The 12,352-nt window shown below is 38.1% G+C and overlaps 1 protein-coding gene across 12 annotated transcripts in view; it reads left to right on the top strand.

Moving 5' to 3' along the window:
• YAP1 (Yes1 associated transcriptional regulator) overlaps nucleotides 1-11,047 on the top strand; it is a 153,896-nt gene extending 142,849 nt beyond the window's left edge. For all 12 annotated transcript variants that reach the window (XM_050941512.1, XM_050941514.1, XM_050941511.1 and 9 more), the window contains 2 exons: nucleotides 6,672-6,784; nucleotides 7,518-11,047. In XM_050941512.1, coding sequence (XP_050797469.1) covers nucleotides 6,672-6,784; nucleotides 7,518-7,753 — 349 coding nt within the window. In that variant the 3' untranslated portion in view covers nucleotides 7,754-11,047. The remainder of the gene's footprint in view (nucleotides 1-6,671; nucleotides 6,785-7,517) is intronic.
• The last annotated feature ends 1,305 nt before the right edge of the window (nucleotides 11,048-12,352 follow it).

Raw genomic sequence — 12,352 nt, 5'->3', positions numbered from 1 at the left:
TAGTGCTTTAAATTTATCAAACAGACAAGCTGCAAGAGATATTTCTGCCAACTGTTTATAAGTGCCAAAAAAAAAAAATGGAATCCTTATTTTATTCCTGGGACTAAATCAGTTAACTACTTCATAAAGTACAGGATTCCTCCATTGTTATGGAATAAATGTCACAGGAGGACAGTGTGATGAGTTGGATCACAGAAACCGCCTTGGGACTGCCACCTAATGTGCTGAGACTACCTCTGAGCCCATTTTCCCTGGCAGCTTGGGACTTCAGAACCGTGTCTTGTTGAGCCAGACATGCTAACCTCCTGCGCAAACAGACCCACGTCTGAACCACATCCTCCAAAACCTGCAGGCTTAACTGAAAACAGCTTACGACGTGCTCCTGTCTCCAGCGCACACACATCCAGTTCCCAATGGGGTCCAAACCCCAAATAAGTCTGTTTTACTCTGTATAAAGCATATACAGGGTAAACTCATAAACTGTTCGCCCTCTATAACACTGATAGAGAGATATGCACAGCTCTTTGCTCCCCCAGGTATTAATTACTTGCTCTGGGTTAATTAAAAACCAAAAAGTGATTTTATTAAATATAAAAAGTAGGATTTAAGTGGTTCCAAATAATGACAGGCGGAACAAAGTAAATTACCAAGCAAAGTAAAACAAAAACACCCAAGTCTAAGCCTAATACAGTAGGAAACTAAATGCAGGTAAATCTCACCCTCAGAGGTGTTCCAATAAGGTTCTTTCACAGACTAGGCTCCTTCCTAGTCTGGGTCCAGCAATTACTCAAACCGCTGTAGTTACTGTACTTTGTTCCAGTTTCTTTCAGGCATCTCCTTGGGATGGAGAGGCTATCTTTTGAACCAGCTGAAGACAAAATGGAGAGGTTTCCAGGGCCTTTTATATTCTTTCTCTTGTGGGCGGAAACCCCTTTGTTCTCCTGTGCAAGATCACAGCAACAATATGGAATTTGTAGCCACCTGGGCAAGTCACATGTCTATGAATGGTCCAGCTTTTTGCAGGCCAACACCATTGTTTACATGTTAGTTCGAATGTTCCCAGAAAAGCTCAGATGTGGATTGGCATCTCCCAAAGTCCATTGTCAGTTAAGTGTTTCTTGATTGGCCACTTAATGAGACTAGTATTTTCTCAAGAAGCTGACCAAATGCTTCACAGAGGCTACTTAGAATCAAACAAATACATAGCCAATATTCATAACTTTAAATACAAAAATGATACGCACATACAGACAATATAATCATAACCAGCAAACTACAACCTTTCCATAGACACCCCACTTGGCCTCCTCTGTATAAGAACTGGTGCAGCCACAGGACCCTGGTTGCAACAATGATCTATACGGTCACAGTATATGTCAGTAACGTCACAGACAGAACCCAGAGGGTGGGTTGTTTATTATTGTTTAGAAATTAATATTCACACCCATCACCAAGCAACTGGAACCTTAACATTTTAACCAACATGTGGATCTCAGAATACCTGGGGTATACTGCCATATGGTGACTATGAGGTAACAAAGTAGTTAAATGCAAGAGAGTTTTTGGTAAATCCATGAGAGGGTGGTGGTGTTGCCAGGTCTGAGTAGCAGAGGAAGTTGCTGATTACAGACTGGAGCTGACCACTTACAAGTCATTGGTGGAATTCCTGGCAAAGTAGGAAAGATGCTGTTGCTCCTTTCTCCTGGTACCTTTTCTCCATGGTGTCTGCAGTTGCCAACTGGTGCAGGCTTCTTGCCCAATATTTCTTCCTACTTTGGTCATAAAGAATGTGGCAGTGGAGGGATGTTGCAGTGAATCTCCAGCAGCAGTAGCCTCCTGAACACCTAGATAAATAAACCACTTCAGTCACCAGGGCACAGAATCTGTTTTCAGGGAGCAGAGATTAGTATGTAAGGAGTTGAGTGTTAGGGACTGCTTATTTTCTTCAAGCTAATTTTTGGTGGGGCTCATTCTTTCATCCAGATCATTTATTTTCTACATATGCTTGCATCAACCTTCCCTTCCAGTTCTGCTATTTTTGTCAGACACAGTTAGTCCTTCTGATATCCTAGCTATCTTCTAAAGCCAGCTAGTTCTCCTCTGATGGAATGAGCATGCCCCTCCTCTTGAGCTAGCAAGCCCACTTCGTTCCCCTAGCTGTTTCTTCTTCCATCTTTTGGGCCTGAGATCTCTCACTATGGTGGACCCTCAGCTATTTTCCATGGATTAAGAAGTCTGTCCGCACTAGCTGTAGTTGCCAGGTAGGTCATGGCTTCCTCTCCTGGTATGAAAAGGTTGCTTTGAAGGCATAAAGTATCAGGTGGTAGCCATGTTAGTCTGTATCCACAAAAACAACGAAGAGTCCGGTGCACCTTAAAGACTAACAGATTTATTTGGGCATAAGCTTTCTTGGGTAAAAAAACTCACTTCTTCAGGTGTGGTTTTTTACCCATGAAAGCTTATACCCAAATAAATCTGTTAGTCTTTAAGGTGCCACCAGACTCCTTGTTGTTTTTGAAGGCATAGTTATTGTAGCCAGTGCAGAGAAACTTTCAGTATTTTGTGATTCATTCTTCGGTGGTCGTATCTTCACATATTCAAAATCCATTATTTGACTTTAGAGAAGTAGTTCCTGGTTTCAAATGCTTGTTATATATTTATATGTGAAATCCCTTGGCGACTTTACTTGCTGCTTTTTGATGATGGTAATTCAGTTTGTGGATTTATAAATGTTGTAAAGTAAATAATATTGGTGCATATGCGTTAAATTAAAAAATGATGCATGTGATGGATTCTATCTGAAATGGCTATAAGCTAGAAAAGTCAAACTTTTAAGCTGACCTTAATTCACACTTCCTTAAGAAGAAAAAATAGCCAATAAGTAGAGTCTTCTGTAAAGAACCACAGCCATGCTGGGCCCAGCTCCAAAAACATATTTTATCAAAGCCCCATTGAGCTGTTTGAACTTTTCTTTTTTTTTCTTGGGGGTGGGGAGGATTGTAGCTATTACAGATTTTCAAAGTATTTCTGGGTTAAACATTCTTTTTTATAACTATTCTTACATCTATCTTGAGGAGAGTGTACCAGTAACATGTGGCTTGGAATACCTCGTTTAAGAGTTTTTTTTAATTTCTTAAATCTAATTCCTGTTCTAAATTGAGCATTTTACACTCAGGATGGTTTTCAGTAAAAACATAAATCAGTTTTATACTAACTAATATGTTGGCAAAGGAGATCAGGCTGTTCTCTGTACAAGACATAAAAGATCCTACCTCAAAGAGCTTGCAGTCTACGTAAACTGAAATACAGAACACCCTGGGGAAGACTCAGAGAAAGACACCAACTTAGAGCAGTTTTTAAAAATTTAAATTCAGCATTTCACTGAACACAATCTTAATGGCAGTAGTCAGCATTTGTGGGCTTTGTAGTGTTTTAATATTTTAAGATGGAGCATGCAAAGATGCATCTTTAATAGGTGTTTTCCACCTTCTAACTTCTATTATTGTATACATAAAATATCAGCAGTCCAGTAATATTTTAATTGTTTGATTCTATATTGGTGCTGATGGTAATATTCATTAGCCCCAATGTTGTGCTTTGTTCTGTATGAACATCAAGAAAGAGTGTCTCTTCTCCAGACACACACCCAGTCTAATTCAGGTAAGACAAGTTTAGCCCCAGACAGTACCATTAGGTAGTATGGCCATCTAGAATGGTGACTACCTCAAGACATTTCTGTTAAAAGGCAGAGGAAGTATGCTTTCAGGAGTGATCTGAAGAAAGAGGAGAGCGTGGCAGTTCCAAGCATGAGCGCAGCAGCCAAGAAAACTTCATTGTTCGAGTGATTTAGTTCATTTTAGGTTCAGTGCTAGTTCTAGCATTTCACTCCACAAATAGAAATGGTATTTTTTCACAGACATTTTAAAAAGCTTATTTATTACTTTGAACAGTTGACTTCTGCCAGCTTAAGGGAAAAAAACATTTACTATACTGCATGAGTAATCAAATATGCTGTTTTAAAATCTAGATTTGTTAAGCAATAATCCTATAAAAATGTTGAGTTTTCTTGATAGTATGGCAAAAATGTCTTCAATAAATCAATCTGGTATTTCTTGTTGACAGTATTTTGCTTACATCCTGGGTTGAACAGATGTCAGCTATCCAATGTCTACTTGTCTGTAGGTGACGACAACTACTGCCATACATGTGTCATTGGTGCATTACCAGAAGGATTAGTGTGTGTCTGAATGTTACGTCAAGTTGTGCACAAAAACTACATTAGGGTTCAAGTATTTATTGAAACTGGAAAAAAGCAGTATTAAGACAGCTAACTGATTTCTGGTTTTTATGCTGCCACAATCTGAAGAAATACGGGTTTGAAAATTGGAAACAAATCATAAACATTCAGAATGAAGTTAGTGGTTTGAAAATCTTCTGCATTGTTCCTATGTGTTTTCTCACCAAAAATACAGGTGAACAGGAAATCTAACTATGTACAAAGTAATACTTGATCAAATGCACAAAGTAAACAAACTGAACAATTAGTCTGTTATAGTAACTTGAGTATTTGTTTTCACTAGTATTTTTCTAAAAACTTCCCACCATCCTACTGCTCTCCCTGGTGCCCCCTGGTAGCAACTATAGGAGAGCTAGTGTCAATAGGCCCCTAGTAACACCTGGTTTGTTTACCTCCATGCCACGACCTGTTCTCACCAGTTTTAATACCGGTGGCTGATCTACATTAGTACTCCCACTATTGCTATGAAAAGTGAAGCTGAATTGGTGGTGGCACAGTCTTCTCCTTAGGGTATGTGCAACATGCCTCAGGTGGTATGTGACCAGGATTCATCATCCAGTTTGATATGCTAATTGGATCATTAGCTTGCACAAGCTGGGTACTGATCGGGCGGGCAACATGAATGCTGATCCATGCCCACAGTATTGGATGATAATTAGAAAATTGCATGTGCAGAGACAACCTTGGCTTTCATTTTGAAATATTGGGCTACTAAAAAAAAAACTTTTTTTTTTCAAATTGTTAGTGTCCTTTTATTTAGTTAATATTTGTGCAATGCTATGAAAATGTGCTACACAAGGGATAAATATTGTTATTAAGTCTTGTCTACACACAAACTTGTACCAGTTTTAATTAGAGGTATGTTTTTTAAACTGATTTAGTTTAGACAAGTACAAAGCTCTGTGTAGACACACAGGCTCGGATCCACAAAAGGACTTATGTATTGTGATGCAGAGAGTCACAGCGCTTAACTTTACTTACACACCCAGAAAATCACAGGAACAAGCCTGCAATCCATGTCACCTGAGTTAGGCACCTAGGCTCCCAATACAGTGCATGGGAGAGATAGATGCCTAAGAATGCATTCCTCAAAAGCCAGCATGCTTGGTGGGAAACCACCTAAGCTAACCAGTGCGAGATGCTAAGGAGACTCAGCCCCTGCCTCTCTCATGGCAGCCCAGTGTGCTAGTGATCGACAACCAGGTACCCCTTTTAGTTATTTCTTGTGAGAAAGGATTAAGTGCCTGCCTCATGCCACACAAAATACCTGGAGGAGGATGTGGTGACGCCTCATAACTTTTAGCCCACTGGTTAAAGCATTCAGTTGGTACATTGGAAACCTGGGTTCAGTTCCCGCCCTCTGAGTTGATAATCTGACATGGGGCCCTTAATCTTTCCTGTTGGAGGTGTTCCACTGTGGATGAATATTTGGGCTTGGTCTACACTACAGAGTTAGATCAACCTACAACAGCTTACGTTGACCTAATTATGTCAGTGTACATGCTACAGCCTTGCTCCTGCCCATGTAAGTGCCCTACTGCACTGACATAATAACTCCACATCCATGAGAGGCTAATAACGAGAGGTAATTACCGCAGTGACTGTAAATTGACCTAACGTATGTCAGGTCAGAGAGTGAGAGAGTGTGACTGTAGCTTGGTGGTTCGGACACTTGGGAAGTGGGAGGCTAAGGTTTCAGCCCCCCTGCTCCAGTTAAACAATTAAAGTAGAACAACTTCCTTAGGAGAGATTGAGGGAGACCCACATAACAGTTACCCATAGCTCAGTAGTTAGAGCACTCTCTTGAGAGGTGGGAGACTTATCTTGCCACAAGTTGTGGATTGCTCTGGGGCTTAGTCAGGATATAGCAGCTGCTTCATGCTAGGTATCCAGGTGCCTATGCACATGCCCAGAGGCGGAAACTTAGATGCCTACGTAATTTTGACTGCAAAAACTTTAGATGCCCACGTGGTTAGTAAGCAGCCAAGCAGGAGTTTTGTGGATCACACTGGAACCTAAAACTTGGACTTAGGTGCCTAAGTGTGGGACGGTTAGGTGCCCAAGTACCTTTTGTGAGTCTGGACCTTGCTACTTTTAAAGAGCAGCTTAATGAGATTCTTTGCAAACTATAGCTAAACTGAAAAACTCACTTTTAAGCAGAAAAAGGAATGTCTGCAAAGATTTTTAAAATTAATATCGTTAAACTGTTGCAGCTGTCTCATGTAGACAAGCTGTTAGCTTTTAATTCTGATTCAGTATGGCAGCATGGTACACTTTCACCAAAGTCATCGAGCTGATCCAAATGTGCACATTTTACAGTTTTAATTTTTGAAAAGCTCCACCTTCATATTTCACTTCTTTTCTTTTAATGTAGTGGGACATATCACTCCAGAGATGAGAGCACAGACAGTGGCCTCAGCATGAGTAGTTATAGTGTACCCAGAACTCCTGATGACTTCCTGAACAGCGTTGATGAAATGGATACAGGTCTGTTTTTCTTTATACTCATAGTACAAGGGTTCTCCCTTGTATTATCTCCCCCTCCCCACAATATATTTGTCTTTCTTGCTTGCTCAGTCAGTAGTGCACAAGAAGGAACATGCAGTTCAGGGAAGCTGAGAAATTCTTGACAGCACTATCTTGTGGATATGCACCAGATCAGAAATATTACAGCATTCTTTTCCATAACTCTTGTCTCTTAGGAGGATTTAAAAGATGTGCAGTTTGTCACAAACTTGTTTGTAAGAAATTAGTCAAAGATTCTGTCTAAGGGGAAACTCTCCTAAATTGTAGTGGTATCCTATGGTTATGTGTGTATTAAGTGTGCATTAGCTTTTGGAGTAATGTTGCTTGTCCTAGACTGAGGACAAAAACTCATATTTGAGTATTACTGTGCTCAAATATGTAATATTCTTTCAGTTATTACAAGATGCCATTGGTTTTCTTGAATGTAGTATAAAATACTGTACATGTACAGCAAATACTGTAAAGATCGATGTATGGTAACATTGGGGAACTGGGAAGGTAAACACTAGAGGAATTTTCTATGTACATTGAGAATTAAATACTGTTTGATTTATGGGAGTAATCAGATTGCCATTAATGGGATCAATTGCATGAGTAAGGCAACCAGGATTTAAGCCCTTAATTTGTTATCTTAAGTGTATTGGTTTGATACTTTCAATATGTTTAATGTCTGTCTGTTTTATGTTATAACTAGGTGATATCAGCCAAAGTAACATACCTTCCCATCAGAACCGTTTCCCAGATTACCTTGAAGCCATTCCAGGGACAAACGTGGACCTTGGGACACTGGAAGGAGATGGGATGAATATAGAAGGAGAGGAACTGATGCCAAGTCTGCAGGAGGCTTTGAGTTCTGACATCCTTAATGACATGGAATCTGTATTGGCAGCCACCAAACTAGATAAAGAGAGTTTTCTTACTTGGTTATAGAGGCCTCAGGGAGACTGCACTGTAAATCTGTGAAGGATCTAAGGAGATAAGACATCTGTACCTGAAGTTCAAAACAAGCCAATGTGGCATACTTTTGGTTTGTGGTCAGAAAAAATAAACAAACAAATATTCAACAAGATTCTTTCATCCAACATTTTGCTCTTCCTTGTCCATCGCTGCTGTTATAGATTGCTGACCTCTCTCACAGTTGACTCTGAAGAATAGACATCTTTGTGATCTTTTTCTATTGCTGTTTCAACTACTGTTCAGTTGGGAGCAGGGGGATGATGAGCCTGTTTGGATGACAAATGCCATTCCTTTTGTACTAATATGCGCTTGCATATCATTTTATCTAAGGACTCAGATTTGTGAGTTAACATCTGCATGTCACCACTTGTAGTTTGCTCAGCTAGTTGTCTCCTCTGCTGCCTGTGGCAAGTGGTAAAACACAACTTACTGGTCTGAAAAGCCCAAAAAAGGATGTATCTGGTCAAAAGAAGTCAATACTGATTTGCAGATATAGCTCAAAGGAGGGCTGAAGACTGTTTGACGTTAAGTGTTTGTTACTGCTAGCTCTTTCTGTAGGCAACAGAATGTTCTTGTTCTTATTTTATGGTATAGTAAATCATGAATCATTTTATATAGAAACTTATATCAACTTTTGATTTTCACCACGTACTCTAGGCTAACTTTTGTCAGTCAAAAACTAGAGGAGTTTTTGTTTTGTTTTCTGTTTTGTTTTGTTAGTGAATTTAATTATAGATATAGCTTGGGACGTAATTGTAGGTGTTCTTTTTTAATAGTGAAATCTACATTTTCTGATTTCACAGTCTTATTTAAGTCTCAATTGTCTGCTTTTTTTATATATCTAAAATGTCTATTTTAGCTAAATAACTAGTGAGTACATATGGTTTTATGTTTTGCCCGTAACTTTTATTTTTAAAGGCTAGCTTTGAATGTAATCATTAGAATAAATGACCAGTGGCTTATTTTTCATATCTGCTTGCAAGAATTTGAAACTAGAATCTGGTTGCAGCACTTTGAGAATGAAGTGTCCTATCTAAGCTTTTATAATGCCTTTTAAAGTAGCGGGAAACCATACACTACATGTTTTTAATTGACTGTTACAAGTAATTTCTTGGGATTAGGTTTTAATTTTGATTAAATCAGTGAGTTTAGATTGTGAAGTCCATGATGGGAGACAACTTAATGAAAAGTCTTTCCTTAATTTGCATGGAAAAATAATCTAAATTGTCATCTCACTTTCTACTGTAATGAAAACACTAAAAAAGAAAAAAAATGAAGACTGTCCTAAACAAAATAAGTATTTAGTTCTGTGTGGTGAAATATAAGCCCTGGACGCTATGTGTAGAAGACTGTAAAGATATGTGTTAGATGGTGACATGAGCAGGTAATGAAGTGTATATTAGTAGAGTTTAGTGCAGGGGTAGAGATGAATATGACTTACCTATATTTTAACAGGAAAAGATGTAACACTAAAACATCTGCAGGAGTTGACACAGTTTCCAAAGAGTATTTTTAAATGAACAAAACGAGCATGAATCAAACTTTCAGTATAAGCTATGAAGTAATTTTTTGATGATTAATAGTGGCACCAGCTAGCACCTCTGTAATTAAGGGTTTGAGGGTCTGTCAGCATTCACATTATAAGTCCTTATTTTCAAGGGTTTATAACTGGACCATAAAAAGACTTTAGGTATGAAACTTGGTATGAAAAGTCTCAGCCTGAAAGGAATTTTTTTAAAGAAATTGTTTTAAAGGGCTTGACTATTTTTTAAGATATAGGAGTAAATTAAAAAAAAACAAGAATTGTTTTTCAGTTCTTCTGTACTCCAGAAACTTAAAATGGCTGTATTTTATATTAATTTGTAGACTATTAACCTAGAAGGACTCTTTAGTCCTGGAGTTTTAAAAATTGCTTTAAAAATTAAAGCAGCAGAAATTGAGATGTGAAAAATTGCCACTAAGTACTTACATTTGCTATTTCTCATGAGGATTTTGGTACTCAGAAATTACAAAAGCATATGTGGATTGTTGCAGAGTATGGTTTTTAAAGTGTTGATTCTCACTGAGGCATCTTAACAGCAGTTACGTTCTACTACACCAATAGTCCACGGATTAGTAGGCCACTTACATGCGCAATAACAGAAACAGCCCTTGAAACGGTAAATTGTGTCCATAGCAGGGATTATAGGAGCATCTCACAGTCCCATTAAGAATTCTTCCCTCTTTCCTTCCACCACTTAACAGAAGATATTTTAAAAGACACTACACTGTTTAAAATAAATTGAATGGTCTGATATAAAACCACAAAAGCAAGGAAATTCAAAGTTTTGATGAGCATAGGTCAAGGTTTTTTTTCCCTTGCTTTTATGTGTTTCTCATAGCTTTAATGTTGGAATGTTTTCTTATTGTAAAAACTCTAAATAGCTTATACTATATTTGGATAGCACTGCTGGGGTAGGTACTGACAAACTGGGAATTCTTGAATTGCTGTGACAGTAAACCTGTTTTGTGATTCTTTAATCAACTTTAAGACATTTCCGTTCTCTTTCATTTATTAGGGAATGTACCTTTAAAGATGCTGTACTGTTGGCAATTGAAATTGATTTGGATTTTATTCTGCAAAAGCAGAAGTGATGAAGTGGTTAAAATTTGTTTGACGTACAAGAGTGTTTTGGGTAGTATTTTATACTGATTGATGTATATATTTAAACAACAAAAATCATTGTCCTAATGTTATAGGTTCTAGATTTAAGTATACCGTGTTCAGAATACAGAGGAGGCATGTTAACTCTACTGTGCTTTAGCAGTATCATGGCAGACAAATGCTTTGGAATAGGCAACAGTGTCAGTAAATCACATGGATCAAAAATTGTACCAATCAGTGTTGGAACTGAAGCAATGCAAAAGAAGAAGAGACAATTTCAACATGATTAACACTTTACATAGCTTTTGCACATCTGGTGAATTAGTACTAAAGTGACTTTTCACTTGCAAGCATGGTTTTATACAAATAGCCAGTGTGCCTGTCTAAAATAATTACTTGTTTTTCTGTATCTTGAAAAAGTACTCTCCACATTTTAAATGTTCTATGTTAGAGAACTCTTGAATGCACCCTTGTCAAAAATATATATATAGTTATCAATGTTACTTTTTAGATGTAAGAGCATGCCTGTTAGGTACCTAAGTACATTCTGTTACATTATTTTTCTTTATGTAATACTTTTTCAGTTGTTTTATGTGATATAAATATATACTTTGTTCTTAAAACATCTTGTTTGTTTTTACATTTAATAGTAGATAAAACTATTTGACTTAAATCAGGCAAACACATTGGAATTGTTTTTTGTTGCATTGCGGTTTTTGTCTGTTCTCTTAATCCCCATGTAACATTTTTTGTAATTATAGGCTCCAATCTTGCAAACACTTATACACAAGCTTAATTTTAACCCTATGAATAGTCCATTGAAGCCAGTGAGACTATTAGAATGTTTAAAGTTAAACATGTTGCAAGATTGGAGTCATGCTGGAAGGACATAACAAGTGGGATCCCGCAAGGATCTGTTCTGGGTCCAGTTCTGTTCAATATCATCAATGATTTAGAGCATTCAGAGTACACTTATAATGTTTGCGGATGATACCAAGCTGGGAGGGGTTGCAAGTGCTTTGGAGGATAAGATTAAAATTCAAAATGAACTGGACAAACTTGAGAAATAGTCTGAAGTAAGTAGGATGAAATTAAATAAGGACAAATGCAAAGTACTCCACTTAGGAAAGAACAACACAAAATGGAAAATGACTGCCTAGGAAGGCAAGTATCAGAGGGGTAGCCGTGTTAGTCTGGATCTGTAAAAGCAGCAAAGAGTCCTGTGGCACCTTATAGACTAACAGACATTTTGGAGCATGAGCTTTCATGGGTGAAGCTTGCCTGCGTATATATACCTGCCCCTGGAAATTTCCACTACATGCATCTGACGAAGTGGGTATTCACCCACGAAAGCTCATGCTCCAAAACGTCTGTTAGTCTATAAGGTGCTACAGGACTCTTTGCTGCCTAGGAAGGAGTACTGCAGAAAGGGATCTGGGGGGTCATAATGGAGTCAACAGTGTAACCCTTTTGCAAAAAAATCAATCATCATTCTGGGATGTATTAGCAGGAGTGTTGTAAGGTAAGACACAAGAAGAGATTCTTCTGCTCTACTGTGCTCTGATTAGGCCTCAACTGGAGTATTGTGTCCAGTTCTAGGCGCCACATTTCAGGAAAGATGTGGACAAATTGGAGAAAGTCCAGAGAAGAGCAACAAAAATGGTGAAAGATCTAAAAAACATGACCTGTGAGGGAAGATTGAAAAAATTGGGTTTGTTTAGTCTGGACGAGAGAAGACTGAGGGGGGACATAGCAGTTTTCAAGTACATAAAAGGTTGTTACAAGGAGGAGGAAGAAAAACTGTTTTTCTTAACCTTTGAGGACAGAACAAGAAGCAATGGGCTTGAATTGCAGCAAGGGAGATTTAGGTTGGACATTTGGAAGAACTTCCTATCTGTCAGAGTGGTTAAGCACTGGAATAAATTGCC

This window comes from Gopherus flavomarginatus, chromosome 1, assembly GCF_025201925.1.
Source record: "Gopherus flavomarginatus isolate rGopFla2 chromosome 1, rGopFla2.mat.asm, whole genome shotgun sequence".
In the NCBI taxonomy this organism is placed as follows: Eukaryota; Metazoa; Chordata; order Testudines; family Testudinidae; genus Gopherus; species Gopherus flavomarginatus.
The sequence above is the reverse complement of the archived record's forward strand: the minus strand, read 5'-3'. Positions and strand labels throughout refer to the sequence as shown.